At 51.7% G+C, this 19,811-nt stretch overlaps 1 protein-coding gene across 2 annotated transcripts; it reads left to right on the forward strand.

Annotated features, from left to right (window-relative positions):
* The first annotated feature begins 5,718 nt into the window (after positions 1 to 5,718).
* Positions 5,719 to 8,487, forward strand: LOC123162139 (BTB/POZ domain-containing protein At3g08570). Of its 2 annotated transcripts, XR_006481070.1 has the most exons (4): positions 5,719 to 5,937; positions 6,726 to 6,813; positions 6,909 to 7,409; positions 7,894 to 8,487. XR_006481070.1 is itself a non-coding variant. In XM_044579932.1 (3 exons), exons 1-3 carry the CDS (start codon positions 5,864 to 5,866, stop codon positions 7,275 to 7,277), a joined length of 531 nt encoding a protein of 176 aa, XP_044435867.1. In that variant the 5' UTR covers positions 5,719 to 5,863; the 3' UTR covers positions 7,278 to 7,600. The 2 variants fall into 2 exon arrangements, 1 of the variants encoding a protein (XP_044435867.1); XM_044579932.1 differs by lacking the exon at positions 7,894 to 8,487 and having other exon boundaries at positions 6,909 to 7,600.
* The last annotated feature ends 11,324 nt before the right edge of the window (positions 8,488 to 19,811 follow it).

Raw genomic sequence — 19,811 nt, forward strand, 5'->3', positions numbered from 1 at the left:
AGTTTGGGAAAATACCGTGCAAAAAATGTATTTAAAACAGAGTACGATTTAAAAAAAAATAAAGTTGAGCATTATTGGCTCTCATTGTTTATTCACGCAGCCTCTTGTAAAGGGGTGTGCGTCTAGGAAGCCCCTAGTTTATTTATGCCGGACTCGCCTAGCCATGTCCGGGGTCTTGAACGACCTTTTAATGAGATGATGTCGCGTGGACCGGGCATTTTAAGTGTAAGAGACGCGTAATGCGGTATTGCGTTAAAGCAGGCGAAAGCTTCGCGTCCTAATAGCGCTTGGTGGCTACTTTTAAATGGGGCGACATGGAAGATTAGCTTTTCGCGATGGAAGTTGTCGGATGAACCGAACACAACTTCTAGTAGTAAGTAGCCTGTGTACTTGGCGTAAGGGCCTGGCGTCACTCCTTTCAAGGAAGTGTTGCTATGGCGAATTTTGGTGGGGTCTATCCCCATCTTGCGGATTGTGTCCGGATATAGCAGGTTTAAATCGCTGCCGCCATCCATTAGGACTTGTGTAAATTGTAGTCCGTCGATTATAGGATCCAATATCAAAGCAGTCCATCCTGCGTTTCGAATACTTCTGGAGTAATCCAAATGGTCGAAAGTAATTGGTTTTGACATCCAATCTCGGGATTCCGCTGGGGTGGACCGTGCGGCATGTGCTTTGGTGGATGCCGCCCTATTTTTCCTTGTTATCACTTGAAGTGAATTCACTGTTTTGACTTCTTGTGGGAAGTTCTTTTGTTTTCCGGCGCTCTGCTTGTGGGGTTCGTCATCGTCCTCGCTTGGTGTGTCGAGCCCCTTGTGTTCGGCGTTAAGTCGGCCGGACTGCTTGAAGACCCAACAATCTCTGTGGGTGTGGTTTGCAGGCTTCCCGGGGGTACTGTGAATTTGGCATATCCTATCCAAGATTTTGTTTAGGTTGGATAGCTCGTCACTGTTGTCCTTAAGAGGCAGTGTTTTGTTGTTCGGCCGAGAGCTTTTGAATCCGGCGTTGACCGCCGTGTTCTTTGGGCCATTTTCTTTATTCCGGCGCTGATCTTTTCTGCGTCGTGATTTCCCATTTCCATCTCTGACCTCGGATGTACTTGGGTCGCTGGTGCTGCATCTTGCCAGCCAGCTATCTTCTCCCGCGCAAAAGCGGGTCATGAGGCTCGTTAGCGCGGCCATTGTTCTTGGTTTTTCCTGGCCGAGGTGTCTGGCGAGCCATTCGTCTCGGACGTTATGTTTAAAAGCTGCTAAGGCTTCGGCGTCCGGACAGTCGACTATTTGGTTCTTTTTGGTGAGGAACCTGTTCCAGAATTTGCGTGCTGACTCTCCGGGCTGTTGAGTTATGTGACTTAAATCGTCTGCATCCGGAGGGCGGACATAAGTCCCCTGAAAATTTGCTCGAAACGCATCCTCGAGCTCTTCCCAACTTCCAATGGTATTTTCTGGGAGGCTTTTGAGCCAGTGCCGAGCTGGCCCTTTGAGCTTGAGGGGTAGGTATTTTATGGCATGGAGATCATCTCCTCTAGCCATATGTATGTGTAGGATGTAATCCTCAATCCAGACTCCGGGGTCTGTTGTTCCGTCGTATGCCTCTATGTTTACGGGCTTGGATCCCGCTGGAAATTTATGATCCAGCACCTCATCGGTGAAGCATAGTGGGTGTGCGGTGCCCCTGTATTTAGGTGTGCCATTATCTTCGAACACTCGGCGTGTTGTGTTGCTTCCTGGAGCCTTTTTTGGCCCATAGATGGACCTGACCGGGCCATCCTTTCCGCGAGGATCCTTATGTGGATCGTGTGCCGGCTTGTGTGCGGCGCCGCTTGCCACTCTTAGCCTGTCATCTGGTCGTCTATCCGGCCAGGCGACCTCTTTGTTTTTTGACTATGGGGGCTCTAAGGCCTCCTCGTCGAATTCGGGCAACAGTTTGCGCTTCGGGTAGCTCTTTGCTTGGTGCCTATCGCCGTATTTATATGCGGTCTTGAGTACTTTGCTCCATCTCATTCTGAGTACGTCTTCCGCTGTTTTGAGCTTCCGCTTCTACTTCTTCAAACTTCTTGCAGTGGTGATGAGCCTTTTGTGAAGGTTCTTGTGCTCCGGTGATGTGTCCAGCGTGAGACCGTCTGGGTTGTTGTTTTCGCCGGGGATGGGTTGCTTGTCCAATTCATCCTGTTCAGATGGTTGCTTGGTTGCATGTTCGTCGTCCACTGGTTCGCCCTGCTCTACGGCTGGGTCATTATGGTTGCTGTTGTTATCGAGGCGGGACTTCGGGTGGCGCTTGCGTCGCCGTTTTGGTTGTTTTTCGGGGAAATTATCCTTCGCCGTGTCCCGTTGTTCCTCGTTATCGCTTTCATTTGGTATATCCACCATGTATACGTCATGAGTTGAGGTGGCTTTCCAGTGCCCGGTAGGTGTTGGTTCTTGGTCGTCTCCGGCATCGTCGTCCATACCATCGATGTCTTCGGAGTCGTAGTCTATCATGTCGGTTAAATCATCGACAGTGGCTACAAGGTGGGTGGTGGGTGGGCTTTGAATTTCTTCGTCGTCCGCACCCCAACCGTCTTGACCGTAGTCCGGCCAGGGCTCTCCTGATAACGAGAGATACTTTAGCGAATTCAGGATGTCGCCAAAAGGTGAGTGTTGAAAGATGTCCGCAGCGGTGAACTCCATGATCGGCACCCAACCGGGTTCGATTGGTAGGGGCGCGAGGGGTTCAGAGTCCGGCAAGGAGTCCGGCACCTCGGAGTCACGAGCGTCACAAGGGACAAGTTTAGTGTTCGGCTCCATCGCCGTAGGGGTAGCAGCTCCCGAGGCGGTGTCCAGCCACCCGTCCTCGATCTGGGCAGCCGGCTCCGAATTGAGGATCGGAGCGGACTCATGTGCGGCCTCCAGGGCACTGTCCAGCAGCAGAGCTAAATCATGTCCATCGTGACAGTGCGGCGCGCTCGGCTGTGGCTCGAATCCGTCGAAGATCAAGTCTTCGCGGATGTCAGCCGTGAAGTTCAGGCTTCCAAATCTGACCTGATGGCCAGGGGCGTAGCTTTCAATCTGCTCCAGATGGCCAAGCGAATTGGCCCGCAGTGCAAAGCCACCGAATACGAAGATCTGTCGGGGAGAAAAGTCTCACCCTAGACCGCGTCGTTGTTGATGATCGAAGGAGCCATCAAGCCTATCAGTGACGACACAGAGGAACTCTCAATGAAAGCACCAATGTCGGTGTCAAAACCGGCAGATCTCGGGTAGGGGGTCCCGAACTGTGCGTCTAGGCGGATGGTAACAGGAGACAAGGGACACGATGTTTTTACCAGTTCGGGCCCTCTCGATGGAGGTAAAACCCTACTCCTGCTTGATTGATATTGATGATATGGGTAGTACAAGAGTGGATCTCCCACGAGATCAAGGAGGCTAAACCCTAGAAGCTAGCCTATGGTATGATTGTTGTTCTACGGACTAAAACCCTCCGGTTTATATAGACACCGGAGAGGGCTAGGGTTACACAGAGTCGGTTACAATGGTAGGAGATCTACATATCCGTATTGCCAAGCTTGCCTTCCACGCCAAGGAAAGTCCCATCCGGACACGGGACGAAGTCTTCAATCTTATATCTTCATAGTCTTGGAGTCCGGCCGATGATAATAGTTCGGCTATCCGGACACCCCCTAGTCTAGGACTCCCTCAGTACCCTCCCATGCCGAGTTACACTTGCCAACAGACATATAAAAGTTTCACCCATTTGCCCTGCATGCTTGAATGGACCGGAGGATACAAAACATGTCTTGTTTTGGTCTCAGAAGGCGAAAGAAGTTTGGGAAAAATTAGGCCTACAAGAGGTGTTCCATAAAGCCTGTGTTGTTGATCACGCGGGAGAGGCGGTGCTAGAATTCTTACTCCTTATGAAAGATCAAGATTTAAATATTAAGGGCATCCGGAACGCACGTGAGTTAATAACTATTACAGCTTGGTATCTATGGTGGGATAGACGTCAACTGGTCCATGAAGGAAAGTTACATGATGCAAATCAAACTTCGATGGGGGCTCGTGCTATAACTGTAAACTATGTCAATGCATACTCCCCTAAGGCAACTCGCAAAACAGGGGGGTGGAGTATCCCTCCTAGGGGATTTGTGAAGCTGAATGTTGATGCCGCGTTCGATCATGACCTTCTTCAAGGTGCAGCTGGGGCGGTCCTGAGAGATGATAAGGGAAGGTTCATTGTCGGAGGAAACTGGAGGATTGACTGGTGTGATGATGTATTAACAGCAGAAGTTCTGGCTCTTAAATTTGGTTTATTCCTAGCACAGAAGGCGGGCTGCAATCGCCTTGTTGTAAACTCAGATAACATGGAAGTGATCGACGTAATGAAGAATGGAGGACACTCGGCGGGAGCCGCAGCTGCACTTTTTGATGATTGTTATTTTTTGGCTTGTGATTTTCCTATAGTTAAATTTGAACGCTGTAATAGGGAAGCAAATAAAGTGGCCCATGAAATAGCTAGGTTAGCAAAAATTTCAGCCACTAGGGATTGGTTTGAGGAGCCTATGAAGGATATTGTACCTCTTCTTATGGATGATGTAACAATTATTTCTAACTAATAAAGTTGAAGTTTTATTTAAAAAAAAACACATCAGGCGGAATCTAGTTGGGCCAAGAGTGCATAGGAGGGGCTGGGGGTTTTCTCACCATGGGCCTCGGCCCAGGCTGATGGAGAGGCCAAGCAGGCCGCGAGGCTGGGCTGCACATTGGATCTGAGGCGTGCTGGTCAACGCAGCGAGCGGCGGCAGGGACACAGGGCGAGGAGCGGGGTCAACGAAGCAGGGGAGGCGACCGAGCGGTCGAGGCAGATGACGAACTGCTGCTCGTCGCAGGGGAAGCAGAGGGCGGCGGCAGGCACTTGGAGAAGGCGCGGAAGCAGGGACTTGGCGGGGCGAGGGCGCACTGGAACCGGCCGGATCCAGGGCCACGACGGTGGAGGGGCGGTTCCCGGTGGTGGCTTGAGCATCGGGCGGCCATGGCGCTCCTGCTAGTCCCTGCGAGAGAGAGGAAGCAGGGAGATGAGAGGGAGAGAGAGAAAGCGAAGGAAAGGAGGGAACGGAGGAGAGGTGCGGCTGCCTGCTGGTGGTGGAGAGCCCCGGCGACGACGAACAGCAGGAGGCCGACCTTGGAGCACTGGTGCTCGAGGCGAGGAGCATCTCCTCGAGGAGGAGGAGGGCGTCATGGAAGAAGACCCCGGGGGTAGAAAAGGCCATCGGCGTAGGTGCAGAGGCGAGGCGCTCGGGCTCCTAACGGCGAGCAGTAGAAGGGGGGCAAGGGCCTGGATGGGCTGCTCCAGCGACCGGCCGGCGAGGTCGGATGGCGGCCTGGGTCTGGGAGCAGAGGAGAAACTCGGGCAGGTGGCTCTGGCGCGACTGCGGTAGGTGAACGAGGGGATCCAGAGGAGGCGCTGGTTGGTGGGGAGAGATCGAGAGGTGGAGGGCTACGGGTTGGAGGCCGAGAGGATTTTTGGATGGGGGTGATCCCAAGGAAGAGAGTGGCGGCGGCCGACTGGGCAGGGGGAGGATTTGGAGGATGGGACAGCTCTCCTAGAAATTAGGGTTTGGACTGATATCTCTACTATTAAAGGGGAATCGAACGTCGTGATGATTCAACCTTCGTACGAGCCCCGCACACAAACAGTCGATACAGAAGATATGCCCACGCGCGTTTCAGTAATCCAGTTCAAGGCCAGCGAAAAAAAAGAGAAAGAACCCGCACCCCACGTTCTCCACCTCCTTCCCCGACGACCTGCCAGATCTTATATACCCCCGAACACGAAGCACTCCGCACCCCCTCTGCGGCGACCAGTCCAGCGCCGCCCTCTCAACCGGATGCCCGAAGGTCGCCGCGACCACCAGACGCCTCCCTCTACAGCAGACGGCCCTCTCTCTCCCCGACCACGCAGGTATCTCTCTGTACCACTATCAAATTCGATGCCGTCCCGCTCATGGTCCATGGACCTTCCGCCATGCTCGACTCGCCAGAGCTCGCCTCTTCCTTCGTCCACTCCTCCCCGACCCACTCCGGCCCCTATGCTTGTCTCCTGCACCACCGTCTTCACGATCATCGGCTCATTCGTTTTCGCCCCTCACCCTCCGCAACAGACGCCACGCACCTCCATCAGCCCTCGCCTTGTCGCCTCCACCAATGCCCCATGCCACCAGCCAGCGACGTAGTGCTCTCCTCGAGGCCTAGATCATGCCTCCTATGTGTTCGTCATGGTCGACGGTGGAGCATATGCAAGGCAAGCGCTCGAACCGAATCACATCGATGGGACTGCGTCCCTGTCCGAAGCATCGAGAGATGGAGTCGCTGGCGCCAACCACTGAACCATGATCCTTTGCGGCGTGCGCCTACTTCAACCAGCCTCCCTCCCGCCGTCTCGCCGCCAGGAGCCCCCTACGGGGATGTTGCCGGCGTAGAATGCATCTACAACGCTGTGGGTTGGGGACCGAGCGACGGGGCCGTGGCGGATTCCAGTCAGGGTGTTGGTCAGCTAGCGCAGATACAGGCTGCATAAGAATGGAATAATTTGATTTAAGGCAGACGTACTATAAACTTTAGTGCTGCTAATTACTAGCTTCATTTGGTCATATTTGATTCTCTGCTATTAATCCCTTCCTACATTGTGAAGCTTAGTTTGAATGTTTGATTACCCATCGAGTGCGTTATATTCTCTGATGGTATTTATAGCTTTTTGAACTGGCTGGCGCAGGCTCTGTTCACAAGAATTCCCAAGCGATATTACCATCCAAGTTGGGGAGAGCAGCTTCCGCACAAGGTAAACAACCAACCCCAACTTTGATTCTTACCACGCATGCTTAGAAATCACATGGAATCGGCAAAAATCCTGAGTTCTAATGAAAACTTCTGCAGCTCCCACTGGCATCTAAATGCGGCTACATAAGGAAGCTGGTGTCGGGGGCCAACGGGTCCAGGGTGACCCACCTCGAGATCACAGGCATGCCCGGCGACGCCAAGGCGTTTGACCTCGTCATCAAGTTCTGCTACGGCATCAACTTCGAGATCACCACCGACACCATCGCCAGGCTGCGCTGCGCCACCGAGCACCTGGAGATGACCAAGGGAGTGCAAGCCCGGGAACCTCATCGGTGGGACCGAGGCCTACCTGGAGGAGGTGGCACTGGTGAACCTCGAGGACCACGCTCTGCAGGGCCAGGACCGAGGAGCTCCTCCCGACGTCCGACAAGGTGCAGATCATTAGCAGGTGCATCGATGCCATAGCGACCATGACCTGCAGCGATGGCAGTCATGAGGGACTGGACAGTGCTACGGCAGCGTGGGCACGGCGCCCAAGCCCGTGGATGACTGGTGGGCCAACGAGCTGGACGGTGGGAGTTTAAACCGCACTCTTTGGTATGAACCCCATGCGTAAACTTTGATAGTTCTTGTAACATGATTTCAGTTCTTGGGTAAAATTCAGTTCTTGAAATGTAAGTCATTCTGTACATATTTTTAGTTGAGGAAGAGAGAGCTTGTAGATGGTTCGCTTGTTGATTCAACTCACCCCATGTCTGATGAAATCAAATGCCTATTTGCCACTGTTCCGTGGGGTTTACTATAGACCTTGAAGCTTTTGCTTGTGTTATCTATTAGATATTTTTCTAAACTCTCTAGAGCACCCCCCTCTTTGCACCGACCTGTAATTTTTGTTTGAGCAGGGACAGTGCAGCGAACACAAGCAAAGAAATTGGTAGAAGGTGAGAAGGACTATTTGATAAGTATTGAGATGTAGTAAGACATGTTTAATCTGAATTTTGACATATGGAGGGCATCATAGTCTGTATGTTCAATTTTTGATTGTATGTTGAATTCTCATGCTCTAGATCCGCCTCCACAGACATCACACACTCCCGGATCTCCCACCGGCAACGCCCCGAGGTCATTGACACAGGTGACCAAGTGATTACAACGACGTCGAGGAGGTTGTGGGTGAGAGCTCCTGTTCTCCTAGGGGGAACATGTTGGCGCGTTCGAGGAGTCCAAGAAGAAGGGAGGAGGCACTCCTTTGGGCTGCTCTAGGAAATACACCAGACTGAGCGAGGTTAGATTAAAGTTTCTTAATTCTTCACTGGAATTCTTTGGAGTTGGAAGAAGTGCACGCATATGAAAGAAGGTACTTCAAGCTGGAGGCACATATGAAGACTGGACAGAGAAGCAGTGAAGGAAGATGAAGACCATCATCAAACTTTACCTATTTGTGTTTCGGATGGGACTTACATGTGGAGAAAGACATGATGATCGCCAAAAATGGAGGGGAGTGGGAGAAAAACATCAGAGTTTGTGAACAAATTTTGAAAGAAAGACCAATTGGTTCAATACTTGGTCCGAAAACTTCATTCTATGACTTTCTAAATAAATGATATGGCATTCAATAAGCACTTAGATTATTTTTCACATGTCTCTGGTTAAATTCCATTTGGTGGGCAAGCATGTACTGATGGAACTCTCTTCAGTTTCTATATATCATTATCAGAGTTCCATAAGAATTCATGAATCTCTTGTTTTCATCTTCCAAAACAAGTATGTTTATGGCTTTATGCAACGCTTGCTTTGACCAGACAATGACAATACGTTCAGCTCAAGAAAATTACAGGAAGAATTTATTTGAATGGCATGGTAGTCCAAAATCCAAATACTTGAAAAACATGCACCTACATATGAGCCTTAACAATCCATAAAAATAACAAATGACAAGTAAGAGCTATCTTATCATGTCATAGTGAAACTATATGGGATACAGTAGTGAGAGGACACCGAAGCTAGAGCAAGTAGTAGACCGAGATAAAAGTGGTGGAGGAAGAGCAAAGTTTGTCTTGTTGGGGGTAAGAGAAATAAGATGTCACATTGTGTGATCTCTGTGAACAACTGCTATATTTGAAATATATTCAGGTGGGGAGCCTTTCCCCCCGGTGACCATTTCAATAAAAAGAAGATAAATAAGATGTGCGTTTAGAAAATTTTGAACCAAGGGAAGAAGAGATGGAGCTGCCGGGACAAATACAACCAGTGCAATATTGTTATGTTTGTCCCGTGGCAACGCACGGGTATTTAGCTAGTATATAGTAAGTGGCTAGGTTAGTTTAGGGGCTAATTCGTCCCTTCGATCGCAATCGAGCGGTCGAGAATAGAATAGGCAGGGAGTCCAAATAAGAAAACCGAGATGTTTTATAGATGTTAGGGGATGATCCAAACCCATTGGTAACGACAGAGCGGGTCGGGTTCGGGACAACTTTCGGACGTGCGCGAGGGGTCTGAGAGAGACTCCGGTTTAGGCAAGAGGAAAAACGAAGAACAAGGTTGGTCTCGGAACGGTCAAAGGAGGCAAGGGGAACGCGGCAACTACGAACGGGTGCAAGTTTTGAAAACAATGATGCAATGCGCATGATGCGATGATGAATGCAACAAACAAATAAAAACACACGACAATAACGAAAAAAACATGGAAGGCGTCCGGAGCGTCGGTCTTGGGGCGTTACACTGTTTGCGGTCTGGGGGCTGGACATCTTGGGACCGTTCCCTCGGGTGCCAGGGGCTACCGATACCTCTACGTCGCCATCAACAAGTTCACCAAGTGGGCGGAGGTAGAAGCCGTGTACACCATCCCAGCTGGATCAGTCGTCAAGTTCATCAAGGGAATCATGAGCCGATTTGGGGTCCCCAATCGCATCATCACCGACAACGACTCACAGTTCACCAACAACCTTTTGAAAACATACTGTGCTAACCTTGGAACGCAGATCTGCTACGCTTCAGTAGCACACCCACAAAGCAACGGACATGCTGAGAGGGCCAATGCGGAAGTCCTAAGGGGCCTCGAGACCCGCACTTTCAAGAAGAAGCTCGAGGCCTGCGGCAGGGGATGGCTCGACGAGCTGCAGTCCGTGTTGTGGTCCATCCACACCACTGCGACCAAGCCAACACGAGAAATGTTGTTCTTCCTCGTCTACGGAGCAGAAGCGGTTCTCCCTCACGAGGTCAAGCATTGCTCCACGCGGGTCCTGGCATTTGATGAAACGCAGCAGGACGCCAGGCGGAGGATGGATCTCGTGCTGGGGGAGGAACGCCGCCATCAAGGCTCACTCCGAGCAGCGAGGTACCACCAGGCGCTGCGGCACTACTACTGCTGCAGCATCCGCTCCAGGACATTAGAGGTGGGCGATCTCGTCCTAAGGCGGGTGCTCTCCAGGGAGGGGCTGCATAAGCTCTCTCCCATGTGGGAGGGCCCGTTTAGGATTGCCCGTGTCTCTAGGCCCGGCGCCGCGCGCCTGGAGACACAGGATGAGGTCCCCATCCATAATGCCTGGAACATCTAGCACCCTCTGGAAGTTCTACCCCTGAAGAAAAGCTCCAGCCTGTGAAGCAAGGCTCTGGCCAGTGAAGGTCTCCGCTCGTGACACTCTCACGTAATAATGAGTGGGGTTGTACACGCCCCGGAGTCTCCTGAGAGTCGCCCTGGGGCCTCATGGGGGCTCCCTCCCACGTCCTAATGGCAGCACTTAGCTCCGCGCTGGTGAGAAGACTATATTAGGTGCCGGACGCGGCTGTTCATTTGCTTTCTGAAGTTGCTTGAAGTTTTCTAGTAGTCTTTCAATGGATTTGGTATTCTCGAATGCTGGTTGTGTTTTCTCCTAAGATATTTAGGTCTAAGGACGTGAGAGAGGTGGCAGTCGCCCGCCCCTTCTCCTCGCTCTCCTCGCGCGTGGGGGCTAGGTAGGTGTGTGCGCCCAGGGCTTGCCTTTGCGCACACACACCATGCCAAACCCCATTATTTTGTCTTCATCCTTGCAAGGAGCCCTCGATCGAGTCCACTAGCGCCGGCACCCCTCATGTCCGTGCCCCCAGGGCAGCGCCACGCGATGCATCAGGTCCAAGCTAACCTATGGCAGGGGGCTCGCGTAAGGGGGAGCAAGTCGCTCGACAAATTTTCTCTTGCTTCAAAGGACAGCTCTGCCCTGCTGAGCCTCATGAGGGCGCAAGGTGTACCTCCTGAGGGCACATGGCGTATCTCCTCGGGGGCCTGTCAAGTACCTAAGGTCAGGTTCTCACGAGGCGGAGGACAACTGCACATACCAAGCTATGTCTTTCTACCTTAACCCGCTCAAATTGCAAACATTACAGCATAGCATCACGACGACAATTACAACATAAAAAGGCATAGTAGCGACCGTTCATTACATGCCCCCGTAGGGCACGTTCCTTTTTTGGCAGGAGTAAGGAAAAGCTAAACATAGAGGGCCCGAAGGCGTACAAGCTTGGCACCAGCGCCACATCCTCAAGTAGCGCCTCAAGGTAGCCCGGCGCTCCACCAGTTCTTCCATAAGAGATCTGGGGCCACCGGCCTTGAGTCCAAGTTCGCCGGCCCCGAGCTTCACGCCGGGCTCCTCTCCAGCTTCACTGGAGTACTGCGGCGGGACGAACCACCAGCGTTGTTGACGCGAGCACGACGACACGGAGGCCGATCATAGCCACCGCTGCTCGAGCTCTCGTCTAAGGAAGAGCTGTCATCACGAGAGGAGGAGCGCGCGTCGCCAAGGCCAAGCTCGCCGTCGCCACCATCGTCGTCGCTGTTGTCCTCCAGGCAACACCCCACGCGGCGGCCGTCCCCCCTGAACACCCTCACATAGAGGGTCGCCAGGCCGTCATACTTGAAGTGGAGGGTGCACCTTCGGCCCAGGCCACATGCGCGGGCGAAGGTCTGCCAGCCACAGGCCAGTACCACGCTGCCAGAGGCGGAGACCTCGGTACCAACCCACGAAGCTCTGCTGCAGCACTCGTCAGCCTGCAGCCAGAGGCCATCAAGCCCTGAAGAGGGAAGCTTGCCGGAGAAGAAGCGTAGGATCCGGAGCAAGGTGCCAGCCGGGCTCTCTGACCACACGACGAACTCAGGGAGCACCTCCAGCGAGGAAAAGCGCGGCCCAGGCGGGCGTATGATCACGGCGCGCCTCTCTTAATCATGAGGGCCGCTCCGAAGCCAGTGGCCCTCGCCACAGGAAGAGGTGCCATCGTGGGCGCCTAGAGCAACGTTGCCATTGGGGGGCACGCGCCCGCACCCCCTGGATGCTACCGGAGGGACCGCATGGGGCTTGCGGGGACGGCCACGATCCCTCTTGGGAGGAGGAGAGGCTAGCCCCTCCTTGGAGGCCTTCCCCTTCTCGGTCGCTGAAAACCTCTTCAATGACGCCATGGGAGCAAGACGGAGAGGAGAGAAGGAGGCAGGAGCAACACGAAAGAAAGATGGACGGGGGGCTCTGCCCCTCCCTCACATTTATAGCCAAGAGAGGCCAACCGCCGACCTCCACGACCTCACGCCATCATGACCTTCTGCATGCCGCATCGACCAGTCAAGTCAAGCAGTTGCCGAGGCAGCGTGGGGAAGTGGAGTCGCCCATGCTCAATCAATCGCCACACGTCATCAAGGCCATGGCGGTTAGGGCCCGCGGCGCTCCGCACTTGCCCTTTGGCTTCGCCTAGAAGCCAAGTCCGAGCGCGCCTTGGGCCTGGGGGCTACGGTCGGCGTCCTGGATTCGGGGATATCCAGCCCTGCCTGCCTGCGGCCCACCGCATGGCTTCATCGACGACCTGACCCTCGTGAGGGGCCAAGCCTCGTGAGGCGGACCACGCCAAGACCCCCGAAGGGAGTGGCGTCCTCAAGAGGGCTCCTGATGGGCAGAGAGTTCTATGCAAGCTACCTCATGAGGCTCAGCAGACGTGAGCCATGACGACCAAGGCCAGGTGGGCGCCAGGAGGGCATAGAGAGGAGGTTTCCTCTTTGGTGCAAGGGAGGCAAGCCACATGCGTGGAGTCCCAAGGAATCAGCCAAAGGTTTCCATTCTGGTGCAACAAGACCAAGACCGCCAGGACGGCAGGACGGAGGTCATCACCGAGCCCACCGCAGCGTCACGACCAAAGGCTTTTCGCAGGCAAAGACTACTTTTGTCAGGATAGACTGTACTACTTGTCCCCTTTCAAATCCCGCTATTGTGGAATCCCTTCCCGTTCATATTTGGGAAGAGGACCAAGGCCACTATATATAGGACTTATCCACCACCATAGAAGGGGTGAGATCAGAACAAGTAGAGCACCACACCAACTCAAGAACACCTCACCTCCTTAGGCTTGTTCATCCATAGCCCCTCGAGGCAATCCACCACACCACACCAGATTAGGGTATTACACCACAACGGTGGCCTGAACCAGTATAAATCTCTGTGTCTTTGTGTCTCTTTGAGCTCGACGCGCTAGGCTTAGGAGGATCGTGAGTAGGCAGGATGGGCGGGGTGAGATCTCCGCATGCACCCCAGAGTTTGAACCTCTCAAGGGTTGCCGGATCCCTAAATCCAAAAAATTCCATCAATCATAAAATAGATTAAGGGCTTCTTTGATTCAAAGGATTCTCAAAGGAATTTTGGAGGATTCTAATCTTTAGGAATTTTTCCTATCTTGGTTGTTTGATTCATAGGATTGTAAACCATAGGATTTTTTCCATATCATTCATTTGCACTAGATTTCATAGGAAACATCCCATCCACTCAAACCTCTTTGAAAGAATCCTGCGTTGTTTCTATGCACAATCAAACACTCGTACAATCCTGTAGGATTCAAGACGACATTCCACTATAATCCCATGTTTTCCCTATTCCCGCGTTTTGGAAATCCTACGAATCCAAGAGGCCCTAGCTTTTTTATAAAACTAATTGATTTTGAATGAGATGAACTATAAGAATTAAACGAAGGTCTACATCAGGCATATATGACTCAGAGCTTACATGCTATAGTGTGGTATTTATTCATAATTTGTTTGCAAAATCTGATGCGTGCAATGCATGTGTACCTTACTAGTACTTTGAGTATGTGCAAAACACGTAAATTAGAATTCCAATGGCACGCTACACAGTGTCTCTCTTACAGTTCATGAAGCCATGTGGCACATGTGGAGGCGTTGTCGCGACCTCCTTGTGTGGATTGATCACAGTGACGTGCTGCTGGTTTTAGAACAATGTACTCGTCCTCCTTGAGCCATACTGGCGGTACATGCACGAAGCGAAGATGTGCATGCATGCCATGCTCGCACTCATTCCCTCGCACGCACACGTGGGTACACGGGATGACGCAATTTTGTACCAAGATCCACCCCCATGTGATAATTTGACGCGTGTAAAGTTGTTCACTTCATCAAGGGTCAATTAATACAGCGCATGCAAATTGAGTGGACGTGAGGGCGGAAGAAAGACATTACTACTCCACTACACACATGCAAGTAGTTAAATCATGGGTTGCTAGTAGTACTTCCATTTATCTCCTTCGTATTTTGTGCCAATTTTTGATAGTAACATAATATTTACGCATTTGAGCAGTGTAGTCTACTTGAAATTTATGTTCCACTAAACTCATCGGGAGCCGTTTCGGGCCTCGAAACAAAAACATCAATTAATCTTTACCTTGTTCCCATCACATTCGAAAGTACTAGTGCTACAATTAAGTGCAAGCCTGCTCACACCTATTAGTACGTACCAAACCTGAATGTGTTTCGACTATGCAGGTATTAGTACTAGTGCTAGTACTTAGGTTATAAAAAGGGGAACTACCTAACCGAAAATTACTCTACCTTTACTCCTGATAAGTGCTTCTTCTTCGTCCGTCCTTGCCATGGCCGGTGAGCAGAGCTCTAGGTCGAGAACTACTCATAACAAGGGAGCGACAACCACGGCTGTGGAAAAAAAGAGAGAGCTCGCCGCCACGCAGAGACCTCGAAATATCTCTCACATGCAGACGATGGCTCCCAGGAGCGCCCTAGCCGCAGAGGAGAACATGCCGAGCCGGCGGCGCTGGAGTCGTTATCCCTCGACGACATGCCCGATCAGCTCAATAAGAACCTCAATAAGCAGAAGGAGTTGTCGGCGTTCTGGGAATGGGGGTCCCCAGACTTGCCTGCCTGCGGCCTGTGGTGTGGCTCAGCTAGTGGCCCAGTACGACCCGTCTTCATCAACCAACACTCAAGACCCTAGCGAGGGGCCAAGCCTCGCGGGGCGGACGACGCAAGGCCTCCTCAGGGGCGGCCTCACTAGGCAAGCTCGTGAGGAGGTGGAGAGATCAAGGCAAGGGGTACCTCGCGAGGTCCTCGTGATGCAAGCCATGACGACCAAGGCCAGGCGGGTGCCACACGGGCACCAGCCCGCGCAGTGTCCTCGTTTCTTCTTTGGTGCAAACGGGGCAAGCGCAGGCGTGGAGTACCTAGGCATCAGGCAAAGGTTTCCATATCGGTGCAATGATACCAAGACCAGCAGGACGGTAGGACGGAGGTCACCGTGGAGCCCAAGACGGCGTCATCACCAGCACCTTTGGCAGGCGAAGACAACCTTTAGTCAGGATAGCTTGTACTAGTTGTCCCCATTCAAAATGGCCGTTGTTGGATCCCTTCCCGCTCAATATTTGGGAAGAGGACCAGGGCCTCTATAAACATAGCTAGCCACCATAGTAGAAGGGACAGGTGAAGTTCATCCACACACACCACACCACCTCAAGAACACCTGTCCTCGCGAGGCTGTTCTTCCTCTGTACTGTTCATCATCAGCCCAAGAGGCAATCCACCACCACACACAGGAGTAGGGTATTACACCACAACGGTGGCCCGAACCTGTATAAATCTTGTGTCTCTTGCGTTGTTCATCGATCTAGCTTAGGGATCGCGGTGAGGCTGCAAGCGAGATTCAGTAGGAGGAGATCTTCGTGCGCACCCCAGTGTTCGAACCTTAAGGGTTTTGCCGGAACCCGATATCCGACAGGAGTTCTTCCACGGCTTGGTGGAGCTGCTGAAGGAAAGCCTCGACGACATGCCCGCTGAGCTCAATAAGCAGGGGGAGTTTATCATCGGCTTGGTGATGCTGCTGAAGAAGAGCATTGCCTTGGAGAAGAAGGAGACCGGTGAAATCTTGCAACTTCAGGAGGACAAGGCAAAGCTCTGCCACGAGCTCAACCTGTTGAAGGAGAAGAATGTTGCCTGGAAGAAGCTGCATGAGAATAGTAGTTCCTCGATGAACATGCTTCAGGCCCTCGTCATGGAACAGAAGGAGGAGTTGGTGAAGCTCCGCATCGAGCAACCGGCTACTATCAAGGTACGTAATGCAGCCGTGGAATAGATGATGAAGGCGCGCGTCAAGAAATCCCGTGTCATGGACAGAATGAAGAAGATGGCGGAGGAGACGCGCAAGGAGATGGAGGCCTTGGAGGCGATGAAGAAGCAGTTACGACTCAGCGGTGAATTAGATCATTTGGGGTGATAATCCTCCTTCTTCTTTTGCTCATGTGTTTCATCTTTTGCTTCGGGTGTTTCGCCGCACGTGTCATGTTCTCTGCGAGGCATGAATAGAACAATGCTAACAATGATATGACTAGCAAATTAGATCATTTTTATCGCCATATGGCACTGGGCTACCGTGTTTCGTGCTCCTCCGTCGTAGTACTTCTTTGCTTGAACCGCACACTTGGCTCTTGCTCTTCATCCAACCCTTGTAGATATGGAAACAAAGGTAGCCATCCATTGCAGCATAGTGGATGTGGTCTATATCTAGTACATTCCACTGCCATTCATGAAGATGAAACGTGTACGGAGGTTTCTCCAGTTTACCATACGAAGGATGAACCATGGCTCCTGCCAGGGTCAGCATTGAAGGCTGACCACTAGAGGGCAGCATTCGATTCTTCTGGAGGTCGAAGGGGTTGCCTACAACGACGCCTATCCGACCCAGGACTCTTTCGTAATTCATAAAGTCTACAGTAACAAATTTGACTAGGCCGCTCTTGGGGAAGTTCTTAAAATCCTGGCATTCAATGTCGGCATGGCATATGTGGTAGACCAAGCATAAGTCATGCACGCAAACCTGGATCGCGGTGGGCTTCTTCTTCTCTTCCTCCTTTAGATCCTTCTCTCGTCCTAGGACTGTGGTGTACTCGACATCTAGCCCAGCGACCCACTCATCATTTGAGTTTTTGAACATGCGTCTAAAGCGAGCAAGGCATCCTTTCACCGTCGCGGAAGAACGGGTGTAGATGACGTCAAACTCGTCGCCGGTGATGGTTCTAACCTTGTACTGACCATCGATCATGGAGATTTGGGGCGCCATGGATTTGGGAGGAGGGTTAGGATTAGTGGAACTGCCGTAATGTGACAGGACGGGACGACTAGGAGCAAACTGTCGTAATGTTAAATGACCTCCTGGGACGAGTAGGAGCGAACTTCCAGCGGCTTTTTGATTGTAAGAATGCTGAGTGGGGCGTGCGAACGACAGGGTAGTGGCTTTCCATTCTCCCATGATACGGGCTTCCGAGAGCCCTTGGATCTGAGATCGAACGGTTGGATGGCGTGATTCTAGACTTATGGGTGAATATCCTATCCTGGAGGGTTATTCTGCAAATTTTCAGCAACTTAGCATGTGACCGTTTGATCTCAGATCCAAGGGCTGCCAGCAGCCCGTATCATGGTCGTGCCTGCCACGACCGTCGCCACGCTCGCGCGGTCGCGCCCTTGGAGATTTAACACGGTGTGTTAGGCTATCTGATGTTGGCATGTCATACATAGTCACCACTTAGTCACTCATACTACAACAAGGTTAGCTATAAGGTTGGCTATAAGTGTATTTTTTTACTTCTCTCTATCTCTTACTTCATAGTATTTATTGCATTTGCCAAGGAGTGACCTCTTCCAATGAAATGGTGCTTAGATGAGGTGCTAAGGGCATTAAATGACTTAGCAATCAAGTCCCCAATGCATAGGTGCTTAGTTTTCTGTTGCTAAGTTTGCTTCATTTAATTAGCTATAGACTCAAAATTGACTTTTCACCTAGGTACACGCGCTTACCACCGTTTCTTCCTTGGGTCACCGAACTAGTCTCTCTCACTTTATGCCTATGTGGCAAGCTTAGCACCTGTAGGAGCAAGTAAGTACAATAGTGGGCTATAAGCCCTCTTTACATGGCATTTTTGCATATGTGGAGGAAAGAGGCAAGGAAAAAGTGGAGAAGTGGGCTCTCATGCAAGAGCTAGCATCTACATGGTGGAGCATTGGGAGAGGCACCTGTATGGAGGTGTTCAGGAATCGGGAGACTCACATCGGTCGTAGCGCCGCGGTTAAAATGATAATGGCAAGTCAAATCATGGGGCCCCACCCGTCAAGCAGTAACTCACTGTCAAATCACACAGCCCTACATTTGCAGCAGCCTACTCCCTCATCTTCTCGTGTCTATATCGAACCAACTAGGCGGAATTGCCCCGCCTACCATGCAAGAAAAGCCCCGCCCTCGACTTTTAAATAGTACAATATACTAATTTTGTGTCCATGGATTGCACCATGGAGCAAAGCCTCAAGAAAACGGCAGTACACATGTACGGAGTATACAGACCGCCCGTCGCGTTCGCGTCGCACCCCTGACGGTCAGTCGGTTTGGCACGCTGCTCTCCGAATGGAACGCGCGTCATATTGCGTTTGCAAACACATGTGGGACCACAATTGAGAACCGACCATAGGCACATCCCCGGCCCCGCAAGTCGGGTGACTTAATAGAAGAGAGACGAGTTGTTCAGGGCTGTAGTTCTGGTGAGAAATCTAAAGAATTGTTTCTTCTCATCTCGCAAAATTAGGTGTCATGTGCTTCGAATCACTGCGAGGGTTAAACAGCGACAACTGAGTTGGGCTAGTCATTGGGGCCACATGCACGAAGACTACTCGACTGCCATCTAGGTCAAGCCAGCTATGTTAATTAGGACATCTCTCGACGGACCCCTTTTCTACGAGTTTATCTTTAATTTGAGCTTTGATCCTCGTCTAGTTTGTCCGTCGGGATTCATGTTGTCTCCTTTGGGCAGTGAGGTTATGATTTCTTGTCATGTTGCATTTTTTCGTGTTATATGTTATAATCCGGTGCTTCAGATCAAAATGACGACAACTGCACCTCTGGGGCACGTGCATGAAGACTTCTCGACAGTCATTGACGAGGTCAAGCCGGCTCCGGTAGACAAAAGAAAACTAGTACTCCACTATATAGGCAGGAGCCTCCTCGCTTGCTTGCTAGTGTTTCTCTCTTCACACTGTCTCTTCCTCTCCAGATCTAAACACGACAGCGGTGGCCACACTCTCTCTCTCTCTCCTCACCGCTGGTCACAGATCCAGCCGGATCCTCTCCGCCAGGTAAGGTGAGAAGGTGCAATGTTCATGCGGTCGTCCTCGGCGACGGCTCTTACCCACTGTCGGCGCGTCCCGATCAGCGTGCCTTGTCGTTCTCTCCCAAGCACTGCTGGCGAGGGAGGGCCTCCGACCACTTCTTCCTTGCTGTCGTAGTGTAGGCAGATCCGGCCTCCCGCAGCCCACCTAGCGACATCCCGGTGACCCTCAGGTATAACTTCCTTCGAAATCGGCCTTGCTCTACTTCCCGATCTCCTGACGTCACTGCATTTGTATCTTTTACTATTTCTCAGGCCCCCTCGTAGATAGGATCGATCGGCTGTTCAAAAACCACCTAATTTTTTACGGTTAAGAGGTAAAACTAGTTCATGCACTTGAATCTAGTACTACTTGGATCAAACAAGGAAGAAAGGGGTTGGGGGTGGGGGAAGATTTGTTACCTGAATCTAGGACTTGGTCGAAAGAGGAAATAATGGGGGCGAAAAGTAGCAGAGACTGGTTATCCAACTGGTCTCTCGGTCTAATAGGGAAATAAAGGGAAACGCAGTACAAGCTCAATATAAACCCAATCTATTAGTTGA

This window comes from Triticum aestivum, chromosome 7B, assembly GCF_018294505.1.
Source record: "Triticum aestivum cultivar Chinese Spring chromosome 7B, IWGSC CS RefSeq v2.1, whole genome shotgun sequence".
Taxonomy (NCBI): Eukaryota; Viridiplantae; Streptophyta; class Magnoliopsida; order Poales; family Poaceae; genus Triticum; species Triticum aestivum.